The sequence below is a fragment of the Candoia aspera genome, chromosome 16, assembly GCF_035149785.1.
Source record: "Candoia aspera isolate rCanAsp1 chromosome 16, rCanAsp1.hap2, whole genome shotgun sequence".
Taxonomy (NCBI): Eukaryota; Metazoa; Chordata; class Lepidosauria; order Squamata; family Boidae; genus Candoia; species Candoia aspera.
The window spans coordinates 10,224,895-10,246,593 of record NC_086168.1 but is presented as its reverse complement, the minus strand read 5'-3'; the positions used below and the strand labels follow the sequence as shown (position 1 = coordinate 10,246,593).

Here is a 21,699-nt window from a genome sequence, read left to right as displayed (position 1 = left end):
TCTGCCCCCCAACCGCACCTCCCTTCTTTTCATGGTGGGGCATTTGCACCTTAGCAAGGTAAAACAGAGCAAGGCAAAGACTCAGTTGGTTCCTTGCACAGCCTGCAATTTTCGAAGGAGGCTGAGCTGCTGCTTACAGGAAGCAGCCTTCATACTCTTTAGCTTGGAAAGCTCACAGAAACCAGACACCTGGTTTCATGAGGTCTTTTTTTTTTAAAGGAAGCAAAGTCCTTGCAGCTATTTAAAAGCAACAGGAGGCGCCAGAGAAGAACCATCTTTTTGCAGCAGCATTGCCACCCTCTTCCTTCATCAGCTCCCTGTCTCTGCATTTTTTCAGCATCCCTGGATTGTGGGGAGAAACTAACTGCACCTATCCAAGCAGGGGGCTCAGCACCACTTTTTCCCCTTTGTTGGCTGTCTGACAACAGACCAAACCTTTGCATTTTTCAAGGCTTTTTAGCTCAGGAATTGAAAAAAAGAAAAGACCCCCCAAGTCTCCCAAGAAGGAAGACTACGAGAGATTTTTCTTTACTTTTTAAAAAATATTTTTTCAGAGAAATGACTTCCTCATCTTACCTGGATAAAGCGTGAGTATATCCATGATCAAAAATCCCTCTTTCTGTGTTGCTTTAAAGAGGAGCAGGGCTTAAAGATTTAAAGAGAGTCCAGCTGTATAAAAGCTCCTTGGCAGGTGAACTGAAATCCATTCTCTGTTTTGCTAGTGCAAATATAGGTGTTTTAAACTTTAATGGTAAACTGTAAAGTTGTGTTTGTTGGAAGTGAATTTCTCCTCTGTTCGAAATTTTGATTTTTGGGTTTGTTTTTTTTTAAGGGCAGGAATGATCACTTCTACAGGGAGCTTGGGGAGGTGGGCAATACTATTTTTTTTAGTAGCTATATGTCAAGGGATGTTTTATAATGGGGAGAAAAAGCTGTCCTTGATGGGGTCAGGGCATGGATTCCTGGTCTGGTTGAATTAGTAAATCACTTTAGAGAGTGGCATTCCAGTGCTTAAAATATCCAGTCAGGATAACCATTGCATGACTGTGTTTTACTACCCTGCTTTATTTATAAATTGAATTTGAGAAAGCAAAGCCACCTACTCATCCATTTTATTTTAGATAGCTGGGGAAAATTTTAAATAGCAGGACAGAATTCCTTTCCTAACTTCTGTGTTGTAGAGCGAGTGTGACCAATGGCTTAATACCACAATTCCAGTCTTTTCCCTAGCCAATTGGAGAAGAAATCTGCATTTTGGAAAACCTGGCCCTCTACTTGATCATTTAGCGACCTCCATTCCAGGGGGAAAAACAGCTGTGGCAGAAAGATGGAAACTGAGCATTTATATTGGCATTCAACGTTAAACTGGCCTAAGTGTGCACTGGGATTCTGCTGTAAATTCTCATAGGGACTAGCAGCTTTTCCATCAGATGCATTGTTCATCAGCTGCAACCCATTTGGGCAGCGTTTAAGGATTGCTAAAAAGTCCCCTTTTGCCCCAGACCCTTTCTTTTTCAGTTAAGGGGGCAAATTAACTGGGAGAAAACTTTTCCATTAACTACCCTTCTGTCCCCTGCTCACCAGTGCATCTGATCATCCCATGAAACTAACCTCAGACTTCGCTAACCCAATTTTTTAAGCCGCACGGTTGTGTTAGTCGGCCGCAGCAAAGCCACAACAACCAGGCTGAATGAACACAATGAATCACGTTAACACCAACCCATGCCCAGTCGGGTTGAGTGTGTCCGTGACCCCAGAGGCTTAGGGCCTGATAAAACCCACCGCATGATCACACCCCTTTTTGCGGATCGCTGAAAAGAATCTTGAGCTCGTTTAACCAAGCGGGTCGAATCGAAGCTGATGCCCTTGGAAGCCCGAAGGGTGGTCTGATTCGGCCCAAGCGGACTTGCTCGGTGGTGGTGAGCTGAGCGCTGCAGCTTTGGATGTTGCAAAGAGTTTAATTTTCTGCCCCTTTTCCATCCTCCCCCCTCCCCACCTTGCCACGAAAGGAAAACCTTTGCTTTGATTTTCAGTTTTCCAACAAGTCCGCCAGAGAGCAGCAAAACGCAGCGCCGGCAGCCGGGCGCTCGGGGAAAAGTCCTTTTTTTTCCCCATTCGTTTTCTCCGTTTCTTCTCCTTCTCTTCCCCCTTTCCTTTCCTTTCCTCCCCTCTTCCCTCACCAAATCCAGAGGCGGTTTTTCTTGTGGCGGAAGAGCCGCGTCGGTAGGGCAGCGTTTGTAAGCGGGCGCTACCTTCTGAATCCCTGCAGCCCAAAACGGGGGCAAAGTTTGCAGTGAACGAGAGGTTAAGTCCCGCTTGGTTCTCCCTAACCGAGTCCTTATTTATTATTTTTTATTTTTTTGCAAAGAGGAATTTTATCCAGAGAGCGACCCACGTTTCTAGGCTTTGAACACCCAGGAGGGTGGCGGCGGCGGCGGCGGCGATCGCTTGGGTGGGTGGGCGAGCATGGAGCCACCCGGCTGCCCAACTTGCTTTTTCTCTCCCCCCCATTGCTGTCCCCCAAGGCACCCGCGAGCGGAGACTTAAATGGGATTCGAAAACCTTCTGCCGGCCGAGCCAGGACTCCGGAGGCGAGAGCAAAGCGCGGGGTGAGCCGAAAAAGAGACTTTCCAACCGGGCTGCGGCGCTGAACCCCTCGGGGGGCGGGCGGCTGGAGCGGAAGATGCACCCCCGAGCCAGCTTTCTGAGGCTTTGCCGCGAAAGAGCCATGCACTGAGAACGGGATGACGCTGGTATTAGGGCCGGTTGCAAGACTCAAAGCCGCCGCGCTAAGGGGGTAAGCCAGCGAGGGAGGGCGAGCTCCCGGGGCCCCTCCTACGGGCTCTGGGGGGGGGGAGGCTGGGGGCGCCTTGAGCGCAGGGGGGCAATCCAGATGTGGGAGCAGGCCTGGAAGGAGCCCAATTTTGCTCCGGTGGGGAATCCAAGGGAAGAAAGGGAAAGGCATGTCCCGGGCAAGGGGGCGGGGAGGGAGGAGAAAGAGAAAGTTTGGGGTGGAAGAAAGTGAGGGTTTCTTTAAAAGAAGGGGTTCTCTCCTCCCCCCTCCTGAAGGTGCAAGGGGGCTGTCTTTAAAGATGACCTGAATATATAATGGACAGAAATTGCCCCCTTTTTGGAAAGGGGGTGTGGTGGGGGAACAGGGCAGCTGCGAGGAAGGGGGGGAGGCCAGAGCACAGGCACCAGGGGAGTGAGTGAGTGAGTGAGTGAGTTTATAAAACGGATGTATATAGCTTCCCACCTCCCCAATGCGCAAAAACAATCAAGGAGCTCAGAATAAACTCATTCATTTCTTTCCCACTCATTCATTTCTGGTCCCTGTTGGGGGATGGAAGAATCAAGTGTGGGAGGGAGGGCGTTCAATGGGCAAGAGAAAGAGAAAGAAAGAAAGAAAGAAAGAAAGAAAGAAAGAAAGGAAAAACACTGTTGTCTCTCCAGTTCCCTCTCTTTTTCTCCTTCCCTCTGGCTCTGCCCCACTCCTCCCCCACAGCCGTCAGCAAGGGGTTAAGTGAGTGGGCTTGACCTACCGCTGGAGGGAGATGATCATGCTTTGCAGATGCTCCCTTGGTGGAAGTCTGGCTTGTGGGGGAGATGGGTGGGAGGCGAGGAAGCCGGCCGGCCCACCCCCAGCCATGCATCCTGTTAGATTGGATGGACCTGTGAAAATGGCTGGAAGTGGGCCTGTGTGTGCGGAATGGGGAAAGTCTGAGGTGCGCCAAGGCTGAAGCCATCTCTCCCCAGCTGTCGGTCTAGTTCTGTCTGGAGGGACCAGATCTTTGTGCAGCCCGGGGCAAGGGGTCTATCCAGGGCTCCTCCTGGCTGAAAGATTGTGGCTAGTGAGTAAGTTGGTTCTCCAGGACTTGGCCAGGAAGAAGAGCAATATTGGGACACCCATTGTACGCACCTTGGTGGTCTGGCCGCTCTCCAATTTTCAGAGCTGCCCTCCTTTGCAAAGCTCTTGAGCTTTAAACTGGTCTGGGAATGGATTGTCTTTCCAACAGAGCAGCCCAACATCTTGGGGATGTGGGGTGCTCCCTTGTCCACTGCCCTGCCTGCTGGGATAGAGGAGAATGGAAGTGTCAAGCAGCTGTTAGGTGGCCACATCTGGAGAGACATTTGCTGGGCGTCAGAGAGTGGTGATCTGGATGGGCCTTCAGGGATGGGTGGCTCCTTGGCCTCAGCCCACTGGCCAGTTCTGCCAGTGCTGCTGGCCCTTAGCCTGAGATCCTGGATGGCAAGAATTATTCAGCCAATGCCTGCCAACTGTCTTCCTTGCAGCCTGAGCAAGGAGATGGGAAGACAAATACCTGAAGCAGGAGCCCAGGTGTGTGTGCAGGCAACATCTGCCTTTTAATTATCAGCAGGTAGATTAGTCTGCAGACTCTCTCTCTCCTTGTGTTTATCTGTGACTTTTTGCCTGTCTGTTTGCTTCATTTCTCCATAAATGGATCTTTGCTTCATTAGGAGGGACACTGAATCCTGCCCTCTCTCTTTCTGTTGTTTCTAAACAAGTCAAAGATTTACCATCTCAGTAGAAAACTGAACCTAGATTGATATGGAACAGTAGCAGAGAGTCCCTTCCTTCCTTCCTTCCTTCCTTCCTTCCTTCCTTCCTTCCTTCCTTCCTTCCTTCCTTCCTTCCTTCCTAAATATCAGGTTCCTGGGAGGTTAGATTTATCCTAGGCCTCCTCTTGAGTGTCTTTCTAAAATCAGTTGGCTTTTTCTCTCATTTTTGAACCCTCACCCAATCTTCATCTTCTCCTGAGTCAGAAGCTCAACCTGGTTTCCTAGGAAAGGTGCCCAGATGGGATTTTTATCCTCTCAACTCTCTGCACTAATATGTTTAGTTTTGCAAGGAATCATGCAATCCGTATTTAGTTTCTAACTTGTAAAGCATGAAACAGAAAAGAGAGGAGGTGGATAACCCCTACATCTCTGCTATCCTAATTACCACTTAACGTACACATCTCTCTGTGTCATGTTTTGTAATCAAATAATTGATGTTTAAGTCAGTTGTTTCATATGAGGCAATTGTTTAAATAAACCAGTATGTGCAGTCCAATTTTTAAGCGGTCTCCAATCAGAACTCTTGGTGATAAAATGCTGCTTCAGCTATAGAAAGAGGGCTAAATTCTCCAGTTGAAATTCCTCCCTATACTGATAGGTGGCCACGTGACCATTTCCTAAGAAGTTTGGCACAGCTTAGGTCTCCCAGTTCTGCTGCTTGGAAGACCCGGAAGGGCTCCTTAAAGATCATTAAGTCCAACCACAGCTGGATGCAGGACATCCAGAGTTAGTACATGCCCCCAACATCTGTTTCTCTCGCCTTTATTAGTATATTTATTATGTAATTTTCCAACGTCTTTGAAATCAGCATGAACTTGCTCTTCACCTCCCCTATTTTCTGCACACACGCTCCCTGTAATGTAGGCTAAGCAGCAAAGCAGCAACTGGTTTAAGGTTGCCATGGAGAGGACGCTGCGCAGAGAATGGTCTGGCATTTCTGCAAGTAGAGGAATAACCCTTAATGGCACCAGCTGCAGACTTGGAAAGCTGTGTCTGCTTTTTCCATGAAAAGGGGATGCTTTTTCTCCATGCGTGTGTGTGTTTTGGCCACCAATACTTTTTGGCTTTGCTCCCTTTTAAAAAAGTTGCACACACTTCTTGGCAGCTTACAAAAACTGCACTTGGAAAACCTAGGGCCGGTTGGACCTTGTTTCTGACTCCGTCCTGATGGCCCTGCCTTTCAATTCCACAGAACTTAGCTTGGGCTGGAACGAAGTTGGTCTGGAGGGACCTGGGAAAATGGCCCATTTCAAATTGTGATCATGCCCCTGGGAGAGGAGAAGGCGTGTGGGGGTCACTGGGGAGATGTGAACTGAAGGTGGTACCTTCCAGGCCAGGACAAATCCAGACAAGTTTGTAGAAGTCTCTAAAAGAGGGTTGAGAATCACAGAACGGTTCGAGTTGGGCCCAGAATGATTTTTTTTTTTAGGTGGAGGGGAAGATAGCAGGAAAGTGGTGGTGGAAGGAAAGAGATCAAACAGAACTTTCTTTAGAAAGGCACAACAGCTTGGTTGAGACCCTCCACCACACCATTTCATGCTGTAACATGATGTTGTGGCCTCATTTCTCTGTTTTAATTTAGCAGGTGGCTTATGTCTTCTCCCGATTCTGTCTGGAAAGGAAGTAAGGAATTAACTGGTATGTTTCTCCTTTCTTTCCCCTTTTAGGGGGTTCCCTTCTCTCTGGACAGTTTTCTGTTTGACTTGCTTCCTTGGATTCACTCATGGAAATCCTGAAGGTAATTTTTCTCCTCTTGGTGCTCCACCCCCACGTCTTCTGGGGAAGGGTGAACGGCCTCCGTGCTGCCAAATCCAGAACTGGAGAGTTGAGAGAAAAGTTAGAGGAAGGATTGCAGTGAATCAGTCATGATGGGTATCAAGTAGAGACAATATTGTTTCAGATGTTGGGCCGGAGAGGCCCAAGTTGTGTTCATCCTCAACCATGGGAAATCCCTTGGTGACTTTCTCCTATTGCAGAGTAACACAGAGAGGGATCCCCACAGAAATGCCCTTTTGCTTCTGGAAAAAAAAAGTGATGGGATAGAAATCTAATCAGTAGAAAAGGAAGGGCGGTCCAAAGAGGCATTTAATGAGTCCACTTGGCAGGAGCACGGCCTCTTCCTCAAATTGTGAATTAATTCTGGCCTTAGAAGGCTCAGCATGGTGGCTTTGAAGATGATGGTCTGCCTCTTGTGCACACACAGCCCTTTCCACGGGAGGTCCAGTAAAGAGCGTGTTCAGGCAGGTTCAGGAACATCCTTTGCAACGTCCTTTGGCACTTCTGAAGTATCACGCCCTGAACCATCTCTGGTTAGCAGACAGACCTTCTCTCTTGGGAGGGCTCAGAGATGGAATAGCTGCAGGACTCTTGAGAACCTTGATGGCGCCCTCAGCAACAGAACCAGCATATGATTTTTGGAGAAGCAAACACAGCTGGACAATCTTGGCCTCTCTAGGTCAGAATTGGCAGTCCTGCTTCTCTTCTAGGCCTCAGGCAAGAGTTTTCCAGCTGCGTCTGCAAACCCCCTTCCCTTTCCACTTCTCCAGCCTTTCCGTTCAACTCCCTTTATGTTTAAGCTTGCATGAAGTGCATGGCCTTCAAAAATGATGTCCTGATGACATCTCAGATCTTAGCCATGACTGGATTGGGTGAAGAGCTACTGTACACTTGGGGTGCAGTAATGATAAACAGGATTTGGAGATGGGGTAAGAGAAAAAATAGTGTGCTGCTTTGAAATCTTTGGGTGACAAAGGAGGGTTGTGGAGGATGCGTATGGTCCATGAATCACTCCTGATTTTTGGATCAACGCTAGACTCATAGTATCCCAGCAATGATGGCTCTGCCTTGCCATAGTTCCAGCTTAATGACTGCATGATTATTTCAGCTCTAAAGCAGGGATGAGAGATTTCCTTTCACTGCCACAATGCTCAATTGTTTCATTGGCCAGCACTTCCATTCTGTATGCGCGTTGGACAGCTCACGGGAAGAGAGCGTGCCAACATCTTACATTGTTTCCAGCAATCCTGGGTGCACTGATGCCTAGGCCCCTCCGCTTGAATGATTTTCTCATCAGGATGGTTTTCAGATTCTGTCAATCTCTTTTGTGGCTCAGCCTACAAGGGCAGAACCCAAAGGTGCCATTTTGGAAGAAGGCTGTGCGCCTCAGTTCCCCTGACCATCAAGCCGGGCCAAGATTTTCCACTCAGCCAACAGCAATGTCCTAATGTGTTTTGTCTATCGGTGGCATTTCTCTTGAGGGTGGGTAGTGTGCCCAAGAAACATCTGGCTCTGCAATCTTTCAAAGGTCATTCCGTGGGCCTGGTTGAAAACACAGAGGAAAAATCCCCATGCTGATGACGTGACCAGCTTTCGTTGGCTGGTTTTAACTCTGAACAACTCTTGAGAAGGATAAGAAGGGGAAGCTCATGCTCTTCAGAGGCTTCAGATCCCTGGAAATATTCAGCTGGAGGGCAGCCCTGGAGTCAAATGTGAATGTGGCTTTTTATGCTAAGTTCTGAATTTCTGCATCCTTCGTATATTAACTTAGGAGGCCCATGAGCAATAGTTGGGTCCAAATCATCCCTCTCCCAAGTCTTATTTTTATGATGCGTCAGTTGCTTTCCAAACTCTTCAGGATAGCAGACGTGGCCTCTCATTGTTCCCTTGCAAGAACCTTATGGGGTAGGTCCAGATGGGACGTTATGAGCAGGCCAGGGTTGGGCCGTAAGTGAACTGTGGGCCAAAGCGTGATTAAAAAGCCGCTGCACTGCCATTGTCAAAAGATGCTTGAAAGTCTCTTGAGCAACTCGACGCTGAAGGGCTTTTGGCTCTGGATAGATGGAATTTGCAGTAATTGGTTGTTTAGACTTACGGTGAATGAACTCTCGGAGAGGGGACTCCAGTGACAAAAGTGAACCCCAAGACCTTCCCTTTTAAGGATGACCAAAAAGGATCATTAAGCTACTGCCACAGCTGCTTGGTTGGAAAGCCATGTGGCTTCGACATCTGCTTATTGGCAATGGCCTCCTCTCTCCTAAAATAGTGGAACTCCTTTCCCAGGGTTTCCTTTGAATGACTTCCGCTGCCATTAGCAGAATATTTCAAACTCTCCAACCTGCTGGCGATGATGGCTCTCCATCTGGATAGCTTGCAAGGGGTGGGGGCTTTAGGTGAGACCCTTCCTTAAATCATGAACTTGTGTTGTGAATTTGTGGCATGCCTGGCATGGCCAGGCCTAGACAACTATTTTAACTCCCCACAGTGTCCTGAAGTGGTCTTCCCTGAAGTCTTGTGGGAAAGTAAAAAAGGTGCTTCAGAATTACAGCTCTCCGTACAAAGGGGCACACAGTGAGGAATGATGGGTTTTGTCAGTCGGTAACACATGGGCAGATAAAAATTAGCCATCTCTGGGTTACAGCCTCTGGGAGAACTAGGCTGTTGATTGGTAGTTTCAAATCCAAGTCTTCCTCCAAGAAATTCAATGCCATCTTCTTAACTTTGTTTGACAATAATGTGGTGAGATCGGTTGGGATGGGAAAGAGTCCTTGGCCAAGCAAGTACCAAGGTCTGAGGAAAGGTCTAAAGAGAATTCTTGCTGGTCCTAGCTCTGCTTTGGCTTCACATGTTGTGTGCTTTGTAACCCAGGTGTAGGGACTGACAAACCACTTTGCTCAATAAACCACAGATCAGCCTTGGCTTAGTGCAATATGCCAGCCTAGCCTGAAATGTAACCACTAGAGCTGGCTTTTTTCCATCAAGCATGGGTTGGTTAAGGAAGGAGAAGGCATTCGCTGGTCCTTATCTCCTTTGATCTAATAAAACTCTAATAATAGCCTGTGGGGGCATTTCAGATTGTAGGATCCCACTTTCAGACAATGAATGGGAAGAAGGACGACCCAGAGGTATGTGTCTGCGGGGAAATGAAAACAACGGAAGTTTATTAAAGCTGACACAGCACTTAGTGGCTTGGTAGGAGAGCATTAAGAGAGGGGAAAAAGCAGATTAGCAGAACTTGTACCATTCAATATTATGTTCCATTCCTCCATTGCTGCTCCATTTATTAATTGCTCATATAAGAGGCGAACATCTGTTGGAATCGCTCAAGCAAACCATGCTCAAGCTGAGTTGCATGCTCACTTGGAAGGAAGGGAAGAGAAAGGAAGGGAAGGAGGAAAGGAAGGAAGGAAGGAATATTCTACCAGACAGAAGTACAATTTGCTAAATTCCTCAGTAATTTTTTCCCCACACACAGGGGAATGGTAGAACGCTCACATGTTTCTGGTTTGGCATATGCTCAGGCCATCCTTGCTAAGTTGATCTTCTTCTTCACATCTCCTTTCTCGCGCAGCAGGTTTTATCAGTGAAAAATCTGAAACAAGAATGGTAACCATAATGCAGGAAAAAAGGAGATAACATGACATCACCAGATAGAAGTGGAGAGTTTGGGGCCAGTGAAGGGCTTCATTTCTAAAATCTGTCTGGCCCTGCAGCTAATAACAGTTGATCTTCGAAAAGTAGAAGGGAAGTTTGAACATTAGCAGTTCTGAGTTTCCAACTCAAGGAAGCCTGCCAAAACTAGCTGGGTGATCATCCAGAGTTGTGAAGCCATAATAGAGAAAGCTTCCTTCCTGGTAGAGCTGGGTCAAGTGAAGGTGGCAAAGGGTCCTCCAGAAGTTTTGGACTACAACTCCCATTTGCCGTGGCCAGTGTTCAAGGACAGGCTGGCAGGCTGAGTTCTCTTTGAAATTGAACTCCTCTAAGGTTGGTGGGAGTTGACCTCTGTGGTCAGCATCCTAAATGTTTATCAACCAGATGTTGGGATAAATGAAAGCCAATCCCTTGAGATGGTGGCTGGGATGTTCTTGGCTGGGCAGCATCCAAATGAGCAGAACCTCGAAAAAAATCAAGGTTGATTTCTATAAAGACCCTTGCAGAGCTTGGTGGGAAGAATTCCCCCCCCAAAAGAGGACCACATATGCAGGAGGAACTTCAAATGTTAAATCGTGACCTGTTCTACCCCAGAGTTGCGGGAGTTGGGCAGTATATACATTTAAGAAATTATTATTATTATTAATTGTTATTCTGTCCAGCCTAAAAAAGTAATAGAGCAAATCTTTCCACGCTCCTTTCTTTTGACCTTGGAACATGTCGGTGATTTCTCTTGGGGTGGGAGAGTCCCAGAAAGATTTAATTGCCTTTTTATTATTTGTAATATCATACCAGGCTTGCCAAAAGGAGAAATCTTCACTCCTGTTGGCCTGAGGAGATGAAAAACATAAGTTCTCTTGCAGTTGGCTGTTCTTCTCATTTGTTCTTACTTCTTTCTTTCACAACGGTGGGAGAAATACAGGACACTGTATCAGAGAGAAGGAAGAAGAATGTCGCATGCCCTGAAATATTTTGGAAGACTCCTTAAAAATACCCTACTGTTAAATTTTAGTTTCACATCATCATAATAGTGCTGCTGGCTAGAGCCAGCTCTAGTAATAGGTAGAGACCGATGATGACTTTTGGCCATGATTTGGGGTTGCCACGTCAAAACGGTGGATTGTTTGGAAAGAAGGAAGCAACCTTCTGTTTTTGTAACCAACAAATTAAGCCTCTTGTTGCAAGGAATAATAATGGAAAAGGAGACTTGACTTGCTCTTAACCTTCTTTTTAATAATTGGACAATGGTCTACATAACTCCCCTTTTCTCCTTCTTCCAGATGTGGACGTCCTTCAGAGGTTGGGCCTGGTGGGACCAAGAACCTTGGGCTTGTCACACTCTGTTCCTCAGGGAGTTGTCCCCTTCAAGCTGGGAGTCATCCTCACCCGGCAGGCACGTATCGAGGTGCCCTTCAGCTCAATTATTCCTATCCCTGTTGGCACAGACATGACTATTGTGTTAAGCCTGTGCTCCCACCGTGTCAGCAACGCTTTTTTATTCACTGTAAAGAGTAAAAAGAAAAAATTACAACTGGGTGTTCAGTTTCTTCCTGGTAAGGTTGTCGTCTACGTAGGTCACAAGCGCTCTGTATATTTTGATTACAACGTCCATGACGGACAATGGCACAACCTTGCTATTGATATCCGAAGCAGAACGGTCTCCTTGATTACCTCTTGTGGGAAAGAAAGGGTTCATGCGGATCTGTATTATAAAAAAGATAAGACGTTGGATCTGGCAGGGTCTTTCCTCTTGGGGAAACTCAATCAGCACTCAGTCCGGTTTGAAGGCGCCCTGTGCCAGTTTGATATTTATCTTTCTACCAAGGCAGCTCATAATTACTGTAAGTATCTGAAAAAACAATGCAGACAAGTGGATACCTTCCAGCCAAGCATCCTGCCTTCTTCTCCATTGCTGTCCAAAGATCCAAGAGCTTCTGAAATGACTCCAAAGCAGTTGGACCTTTCAACGATGGGCTTGGTGAACCTGACCACTATGGGTCGTCCTCCATCAACACTCTTCAAGACCACCACTTCTCAGAGGGACTGGAGGTTGCAGGCAGTGTCCACCACTGTTAGAACTCCTAAGGCACTATCTGCAACACCAGCCATAAAAGTTAGGACCATGGTGGCATTGTCTCCCTCTCGGACAATCACAGAAGCACTGCAACCCATCAGCATTCTCCAACAGGCTGCCATAGTGGCACATCCGACTTCCAGAACAGCTCACCGGAGTACCACTGCAGGTTTAGGTGGGTCTCACTCCACTTCCAGTGAGGATAGACCTCTTTTATCACCCCGCCCAAATGTCCTTGCCTTCCCAAACTCAACTGTGAACTTTGGCATGGTTCTTGATAAGAAAGGGATTAGGAAAGCATCTAAGAAGCCAATTAGCCAAGGACCAACCATCAGGTCCTCTCAGATACCAAGTACCACAAAACCAATGATGAAGAACAGAGGGAACTCATCAAGTAGCCATTCTCCAATCACCACAAAGCACAAGTTGGAAAAGGTCACCAGTGGCCCTGCACTAAAGGAGGTAATGATCCGGCCAGCAGTGAAGAAATCCAGTCCTACCATTGCTGCTGTCTTGTATACCAAACCAGTGCTTGGAGATGCTTATCCTGTTTATCAAACAGATGGACAGAACTCAAATTTAATCACTCTGGCTGCTACAGATGGCTATCAGGACTTTAACCCTATGGGGCCCACCCTACTTCCATTTGTTATAGGTCTTCCTGGATGGAAAGGAGATCCAGGTCCTCCGGTAAGTCAATTTTTCTTTCAATTATTGCTTGTCCAGGTGTGTAGCTGGCTGTGGATTATGGGGTTTTGTAGACTCAACCCACTTGGAGAGCCCCAAGATGAGGAAGGCTGATCTAAGCCATCCGATAATGTTGGTGAGAACCTTTCAAGATGTCATGCAAACAATTTTGTCTTATGACTTTTACCTGGTGCTTTCTTTTAGCCCCTAGTCCCTGGTCTGGAAAGCCAAGCGCTAGCCTGAAAAACACAGGTAGCTTGGGGGCTTCCTCAACCCCAAACTGAAATAACTGAGTCAGTTTGGAGACTGGCCCTGCTGGTTTGTGAAGGCTGGTCTGGCTCCTGATGCAAGCTGGAACTGCAGGGAAATGCCTGGATCTGAAGGACCAGGACATGACCCTTTGTGTGTGAGTCACAAACAGGGTTTTGGACATGGATGATGCTGATTTCTCCACAGTCTGTGGAACATCTCCACTGCCGAGCATGAGCTAGCCAGCCTTTCTATAGTTTTGACCTCCTGGGTACGAAGGGAGCTCAGTGGTGAAGGAAAGATCAGCGCTGCCCTGGTCAGGTTCTTTGACCTCTGTGATGACTCATCAGGAAGAATTTCTTTCTTTCTCTGTAGTGCTTTGTTGGATGGAGAGCAAGACGACTTCTTGAGAAACATAACTGCCTAACATTTATTCAGCCAGACAAGTGTGTTTTCAGAATGGAAATGCTGATGATGACTTGTTCACTGGCTGACTAAGGGCTCTGGAATTGCCTCCATGCTCTGCCTCAGGCGCTGTGGAAGAATGTGGCTTTCCCAATCTTGCATGTTCTATCCCAGCTTGCCCATCTTGCTTTGGTCAAGGTAACCATGGCCTGCTCTCTACGGTGCTGGACTTTCTGTTCCTTGCTCTGCTGCTGCCTGCTTTCCAAAGGAAGGGGACCTTTTGAGAAGGAGAAAAAGTGAATGAAATCGAAAGTGACTTTGCTGTTTGGCCTTTGACCCTCCAGATGTTGCTGACAGTCCCAGTATACTTCCTCTTTGGCTGCTGTATGTTGTAGTTCAGCAGCTTCTGGAAGGCTGCAGTGGCTTAGAAAGTGTGGTCAAATTATGCCCCCGCTTAAAAGTAATCACAAATTCCTTCTTCAGCTCTGCCTCCTGAACAAATGAATTGGATCAGTGGGTCATAAATCCAGGAGAAGTCCTCTGCTATCTTCTCTTAACCATCTAAAGGAAAAGGGAGTAGGACTTTGAAAAGATGTGCACATGCTTCTGGCTGTTCAACCCCTTCTTTTCACACGTCTTTCTCCCTGGTTCCCTACACCAGCATTTCCCCCTCATGACCTTCAAGCGTGCAGGGACCAAGAGAGATGCAGACTCCCTTGTTGGATTAATGTCTCCTTGCAGGGCATGCCAATATGCCACTGGTGATGTGTAGCTCAGCCCTGCCAGAACTGGTGGGCCATGCTAGAAATTCAGTGGACGGGAACGCTTTCCTGCCACGTCTCGAGCTGTGGAGCGACATGTAAGGTTGTGCTCTGGAATGAGAAGACTCTCTGGGGCCATTCTGGTTCTGCTTGAGACTCTACTCTTTTTAGCCAATTTCCTGACATCTCCTTCTTCTCCACCACCACCACCATCTCCTTCTTCTCCACCACCACCACCATCTCCTTCTCCACCACCACCACCATCTCATTCTTCTCCACCACCACCACCATCTCCTTCTTCTCCACCACCACCACCATCTCCTTCTTCTCCACCACCACCACCATCTCCTTCTTCTCCACCACCACCACCATCTCCTTCTTCTCCACCACCACCACCATCTCCTTCTTCTCCACCACCACCACCACTATCTCCTCCTTCTCCTTCTTCTCCATCATCTCCATCATCTCCATCTCCTTTCATTGCAGCTTTAATTTTTTCTAAGCCACCTTCCTGAAGGACAGGAATCCGTAAACAAAATAAATACAATGTCTGTTGCAGTTTTGCTCACAGCCTCACATTCAGGCTTCTGGTACAGCCAGATGAGTCCATAGGATTAGTATTGGTTGAATGGCCTCGAAGGGCTTTATCATTCTCATCACTAAGTCAACACCTTTGGATTCCATGACCCATCGTTTGTAACAGCTTCCATATTGGGGTGGTTGTTTCAGTATTCTGCTCCGTTGGACTAACATTGTGGCCAACTGGCAGCCACAACACTGGGTTAGCTGTGGAGCTGGGCTTTGATAGTGAGCAGGTTTGAACTGCTGGATGGACAGTGCAGTAGCCTTGAATAAAACCTTAGGGTATCTGTGCCTTCCCCAAGTGGGGTAGCACCAGATCTATTAGATGACGCATTGAATCGCCTCCTGCCAGCTGCAAAGACTGGGCGAGAATTGAGCAAATCACAGGAACAGAGGAATTGGGGGGTGAGGATTGTGGTCCAACCTGGGGGAACGCTGTGCAAAGAAATGGTTCTAATGTGTTTCGGCTTCACGTGTGAATGCAATTCTCTTTTTCCTCCCCCTCCTCTTCCTTTTTGGCCTTTTCCTCAAAGGAGACATTGGTGAGTCAAGCCTCTAAGTGCTGACTAACCCCTCTTTCCTGCAGCTATTTCCAATGCCCTGCGAGCGGGTTTTGCAATGCGAATTGTAAACCATTACCAAGCTGGGCTAAAATTGGAGTTTTGCTGAGCAATGCAAGATCATATTGACTCCCGACAGCATTTAGGTGAAATGGTTTCATAACACTGGCAAGTAAGCAAGCCTTTCCATGAATAGCAGATGTCAAATTTTAACCTTTGTTTTCCCCCATTCAATGGATGGAGGGAACTTGGAGATGTAGGGAGTGTTCCCCAAGAAGCACTGTTTGCTGCCAGGCCCCTCTTCCTGTCTTCCCCCTGTGGGGTCTGGAGTTTCAAACCACACCTTGCTTAGAGGGAGGCAAAAGGGGGTGTCTTTAAACCCTTCGATGCCATGCAGTCAGTAAAAATAGGCAATGTAGGGCTTTATGACTATATGTGGTGATGAAGTGGCCTGTGGACATGCATCCAAGCATCCAAGCATCCTCCTATATTGTTGTTGTTTATTTGTTTAGTCACTTCCGACTCTTCGTGACTTCATGGACCAGCCCACGCCAGAGTTTCCTGTCGGTCGTCAACACCCCCAGCTCTCCCAGGGACGAGTCCGTCACCTCTAGAATATCATCCATCCACCTTGCCCTTGGTCGGCCCCTCTTCCTTTTGCCCCCCACTCTCCCCAGCATCAGCATCTTCTCCAGGGTGTCCTGTCTTCTCATTATGTGGCCAAAGTATTTCAGTTTTGCCTTTAATATCACTCCCTCAAGTCAGCAGTCTGGCTTTATTTCCTGGAGGATGGACTGGTTTGATCTTCTTGCAGTCCAAGGCACTCTCAGAATTTTCCTCCAACACCACAGTTCAAAAGCATCGATCTTCCTTTGCTCAGCCTATATATTGAGAGTTTCTGAGGGTTAGACCTGCTTAGTTTCAGAAACTGGAGGTGGGGTGGGAATCCACTGTCAGTGTCCACAAGGTTTGGAGAGCTGGCCTCACATTATGTTCCTTTCCTCTGCATTTTCAACTTCCCATTCCTCCCCACCCCCGCCAGTATGGGTCTTTGAATTCCAGTGCATGTGTGTTGGGGGGAAGTGGAAGAATAGGACCAGCATGTCAGATTACCTTGGGAAGACCTATTGAGCCCTGTCTTGATGGGACCATCCACTGTTGATGGGAGCTGCCATTGGTCCAAGTCATCAAAAGGGGAAACAGTGAACCCTGCCCTGAATCTTTTCTCCAGCTCCTTGAATTTATTGTCCACTTAATGCTCCTTTGCCCAGCTTTGAAACCCGGGGGCTGGCAGAGAGCTATTTTAATAGCCCCCAAAGTAGAGCGCTGAAGCCCTGAAGTAGAGATTGGAGAGACAGAGCTTGTGGTCTGGACAAGGATTTTATTGCTGTGACGGTCAAGAGCTCCACCAAGCCACGGTTGGTGAGCTAAAGAGAAAGGGTGATGGCTTGAAAACAGGCCATTGCTCCATCCTTCCCAGCCAAACGTTTTTCTCACACATGTAAGGATTAAGCAAGAACAGGGAGGTGGAATTTGGAACCTGAATATGCAGGGAAATTGTACTCTGCTTCTGTGTCTCAAGCTGAATGCCTTGTTTTGGAGGCTGGTCCACTAATGGCTTTAATTCTATTCCTGCTCAAAAATGGGAATACAGAGCCATTGGCTGCAAAGGAAACCTCTATGGTTCATCACTGTTCCAAACCAGCGTACTGGCTTTAAATTCCTGCAATCCACATGAGGCATGTTTAAGCCTTGGCTGGTCATCCCCATAACGGTCAGCAGCGTAGGTCATTCTTGATGCTTCCAGCAAACAGACGAGTTGATTCTTTGACCCAATTGGAGTCCAAGCGGTTAGGAAATAGAGCAGCTGGGATGATAGACAGAGGCAACTTCTTCAGTTGGTGTGGGTGTGTATGGTTGATAGCAGAATTCAGATCCTCTTAGCATTTCTTTCTTTCTTGATATAGGCATCTTCCTTTTTCTTAGGATTACAATTTCTTACAGTAGGTAGAAGAAGCAAGTGTCTTTACAGATGTGGCTGAACTTCAACTCCCATCAATCACAGCGACGTAGCATTCCCAGCCAATCAGGAGGCTGCAGGGACAACAAATATCAGTCTGTATGAAGTCCTGGGCAGTTTGACTAACCCCACCTGCCTTGGTCTTTCCATCTCAGTGTGCAGATTCAAAGTCAAATACACACACACAAAGTTGTTTTGGTGTGGGTTAAAGTCCCCCACGGCCACTTTTTTTGGGGATGCAGTTTTCCCTGAACAACATTTTCCATTTTCTATCCCCTCTAAATATAACACAACACAACACAACACAACACAAATATACAATACAATCTTTTCTGAGTTGCAATTTTGCCCCAAGAGCTATGTGGCAAGGCTTGGAGATGTGTGCAATGCACAGAATTAATCTGGCCTGTTCATCATGTTAGTTTTGAAAGTCAGTTGGCTTAAAAATGCAACTCCAGTGCAAGTCTCCCAAATCCACTGAATCGGAGGCTGGATCCAACTGAACCCATTTCGAAAGGTAGAGAGTAAACTTTTTCAACCTGATCTCTCCAGCTATCAATCTACACCTTGGGCATTGTTCATTCTGCTTGTGGATGATGGGATTTGTACTCTAGAATCCTGGAGATCAGCACTGGGAAGGGCAAATGCAGAGGACTGAAAATGGGCAATTCATCAGAAGTTGCTGGAAAAAGGTTTGAACCCAGGACCGGAGACCTTTTCTTGCCTGAGCAAGACAATTCCTGGCTTAGCTATGCCCACTTGTTAATTTTGGCCCTGTACACACCTGCTGCCTTGACGATTGCAGCCACTTTTAGAATCAAGGTCCACTTTTGGTAAAAGCTGCCTGGTCTCTCTGGAGATGTGAGGGCCAGCTTCCAAGCATTCTTGAGTCTTCTGCTCTCTCTCACTGAGTCTCTCCTCTTACAAAGGAAAAATACCATCATTCACAATGAGCTACTTGATCATCAATCTTGCAGGAGACACCTTAGTTTATTCTCAGTGCTGAGGCTGCCAAAAGAGTAGAGGAGAAAATTCAAGAATAATTAAGACTCCAGTAGTTTTTCAAGAGATTTGGACATTCTGGTGCAGCTGGAAAGCCTAAACCTGAAGAATTTAACTGTTTGACCTCGGACATCCTTAAGCCTTCAGATGTGTAAATTTTTAAGCTAGCCTTGAACTGCTCCCCAAACTGTGCAAATAAATAGCTGGGGGATCACGTCACTGGGAGAGGGATTATTTCCCAGCCAGGCAAATCATGTAGGGGTCAACTCTGCCCTTCCACATTATCCTGTCTGCTTTTTAAAGCAGGGGGTGGACACTGTTGGGTAGGAGAGCAATATATACAGCTAGAAGTCCAGCCTAGGGAAATGTTACAGGATGATAGTAGGTCAAAAGTCCCATTTGGCTTTTCCACCAATGCAGAGAATGGCATCTTATGCTGCTTTCACACTGGAGGTCCACTTGGAGCATGGAGAGAGTGGTGCAATGAAGGCAATGTAGGAGGGTGGTGCAATGCAGTAATTTTAGGATGGGTGAGTCCCTCACAATATCACTTCCCCTCTGCCCATTTGGATATCCTGTCTCTCATTCTGCTGCATTGGAGTCCCAGACTGGTTGGTGTCTCAAAATCCAACTGTTTGGCACCACTGTGTAGATAGAAGGAAGGGGACTAATGCTTTGCTCTAAGACTGCTTGATGTAGAGTTCTATTTTGTGGCTAACTTGCCATCGATTGGCTCATGTTGGATACAGAACAGATGCTTCTGCTGATGATTCACTCATGCCTTGGTCACTTCCTGCTTGGACTACTGCAACACAATCCACATGGGGCTGCCCTGGAAGACCACCAGGAAGTTACAACAGGTCCAGAATGCGGCAGTGCACGCAGTGATGGGTGCCCCTAGGTTCACCCATGTTACACCCCTGTTGTGCATGCTGCACTGGCTCCCAGTTTCCTTCCAGGTGCAATTCAAGGTGCTGGTTATCACCTTTAAAGCCCTAAATGGCCTGGGACCAGGTTATCTGCAGGACTGCTTCCCCCTAAGGATATCTGCCCATCTTACCAGATTGGATAGGGTGGGCACGCTCCTAGGCCCCTCCCTTAAATGATGTCATCTTATGGAACCTAGGAAGTGTGCCTTTTCTGTGGCAGCCCCGTCCTATGGAAGACCCTTCCCTCTGGAGTTCGGCAGCCCCTCCCCATGTTTAACCTTCTAAAAAGCACTCAAGTCTGGGCATGTTCCCCCAAGCACTGGGATCGGGTGAGCTCTGTGAGATGAACCTGTTGTGGGCTGTGTGGGAAGGCTTAGCTGTGATGTCTTTTTGTTCTAATGTTTTTGGTTTTCACCCAGCTAGAGTTGGGAATGCAACTTTCAGAATTCTGAACTGTGGATATTGCAGTTCCAAAACTGGGTGAAAGTGGATCAGACAAGGCTTCTCTTAGAGCAGTAGTCCTGGGAAGCTATGTGCTCATGTCTGTTTTAACATTAAGCAATTTGTATTCTTCCTTCCTTCCTTCCTTCCTTCCTTCCTTCCTAGGGTCCCCCTGGTTTGCCTGGGATCCTGGGCCTTCCTGGCAAGCGAGGACCACGGGTAAGTCCAAGTTCCATGGGCAATGGAGAGGAGGAAGGGGAGGTGGAACAGCAACCGTATCCTCAGGCCAGGGGGACATTGAGCTTCCCATGTGTCCAGCACCCTCTACTTTTTGCTGTTGAATGTTCTGCAGAGTCAGAAAGGCAGGCGTGGAGGGGAAGGACTGTGGACAGTGGGGTGTGTATGTGAAAAGGGCTCTATTTCTCACTGGCATTTTCCAGCACCCCCAGTTGGAAATTCTGGGCTTGGTAGCCCAACGCTTGGCCGAGGCCAGACTGGAGAAGGTGGCTGTTTATTTGGCTTGCCCTCAGTGGAGCTGCTCCTTCTCCAGCCAGCCCGAGGTCAGGGTGAGGTCCCTAAAGGGAAAAGAGGAAAGCTGCCATTCCTTCTGCAAATGAAGGACCCTTTTTGAGACAAGGGAGGTAGACATAGTTTGCCTGCTGGCTGCTGCCTCTCTCTCCTCGGTGGTATTCCACCCGGACTGTGAACTCCAGCACTTTTGGAATTGTTTTCCTTTTCCTACTTTTCCTACTGAACAGACTGTGGGCTTGTTCTTTCTCTCTCTTTCTCTTTCTTTCTTTCTCTTGCTTCCCTATCAACTTTGGTGTCCAGTGGCTTCTTGAGATAAAACTTTCAAGGTACAAATGGCAACCCCAGTTTTGGAAGGGTGGTTTTCACTCACGGTGTTGTAGCCCTGCTAAAGCCCGTTAAGTCAGGGACCGTCTTCCATCAGGCCCGACCCCAGTCTTGCCCAGATGTGTTGGGACTGCTACTCCCATCACGAACTGGAGTGCCAACCTTGGAGGCCGCCTTCTTGTCTAGATGGTGCCTTTTTGGCAACACAAATCAGCACCCACAGCCCCACCCTTGGAAATCAAGGGGCAATGCTCTCATCCCTAGGAAAGTAGGAATCACGGTGGCATAACCTATGGCCCTTTATGGAGAAGAAGAGTCTCTTCTCAGCTTGGAAGCCGCACTTCTTTCAACCATAGATCGCCTTCTGAAGTCCCCCCATGTTGGCTGAGGATAGCAGTTCCTGTGCATTACCAGGTTCCAGAAGATAGGGCTGAGGTCACACGCTTGCTGCAAGCTCAGCACATCTTCACCCAGACTTTGTCTTTTTTTAGGGACCTCCCGGACCCCACGGAAACCCTGGCCGCTCTGGACCACCTGGCTCAAAGGTAAGGGAGAAAACGCCCAGGTGGGGTAGACTTGAGTATCTGCTGCAGCATTGCTAATGAAGAGCGAAGGCTTCCGTTCCAAGGTTGAGGTGGGGTGTACCATGGAGGTGGGTGGTGATCACCCACATGGGCTGCTTCTCTGCTTCCATCATTAATAAGACATTTATGACGAGATCCACCCAAGAGAAGATTGCTATGGATGCTGCAGGTTCTCTGGAAGTTCTTAAAAGGCTGGTCAGTTGCACATGACCTGGTTCTATTTGTTTTCCTGCACACTGCAAAGGGTTGGACTAGCTGATCCTCTTGGGCGCTTCCAACTCCACAATTCCGGGATTTGTTTAAGAACAACTGAGTGAGCTGCTTCTGCCAACAAAGTAGAAGTCTTGCAAATTTGGGACCAAGGAGACGAAAGCAATATTTTTTCTTAGCAGCCTTCCTTCCTTCCTTTTCCGTTCCTGTCCTTTCTTCCTCCCCTCCCTTCTTCGTTTCCCTCTAACTGTGTGATGTCTTCAGTGCTCTTGATGATTTTGGAAAAAGATTTCCACTAATCTGGCTTCTTGCCTCTCGCCTGATTGAGAATT

At 47.6% G+C, this 21,699-nt stretch overlaps 1 protein-coding gene across 1 annotated transcript in view; it reads left to right on the top strand.

Moving 5' to 3' along the window:
- The first annotated feature begins 2,154 nt into the window (after positions 1 to 2,154).
- COL27A1 (collagen type XXVII alpha 1 chain) overlaps positions 2,155 to 21,699 on the top strand; it is a 110,096-nt gene continuing 90,551 nt past the window's right edge. Inside the window, exons 1-5 of the mRNA XM_063316305.1 lie at positions 2,155 to 2,797; positions 6,249 to 6,319; positions 11,289 to 12,772; positions 19,884 to 19,937; positions 21,065 to 21,118. Coding sequence (XP_063172375.1) covers positions 2,745 to 2,797; positions 6,249 to 6,319; positions 11,289 to 12,772; positions 19,884 to 19,937; positions 21,065 to 21,118 — 1,716 coding nt within the window. The 5' untranslated portion in view covers positions 2,155 to 2,744. The remainder of the gene's footprint in view (positions 2,798 to 6,248; positions 6,320 to 11,288; positions 12,773 to 19,883; positions 19,938 to 21,064; positions 21,119 to 21,699) is intronic.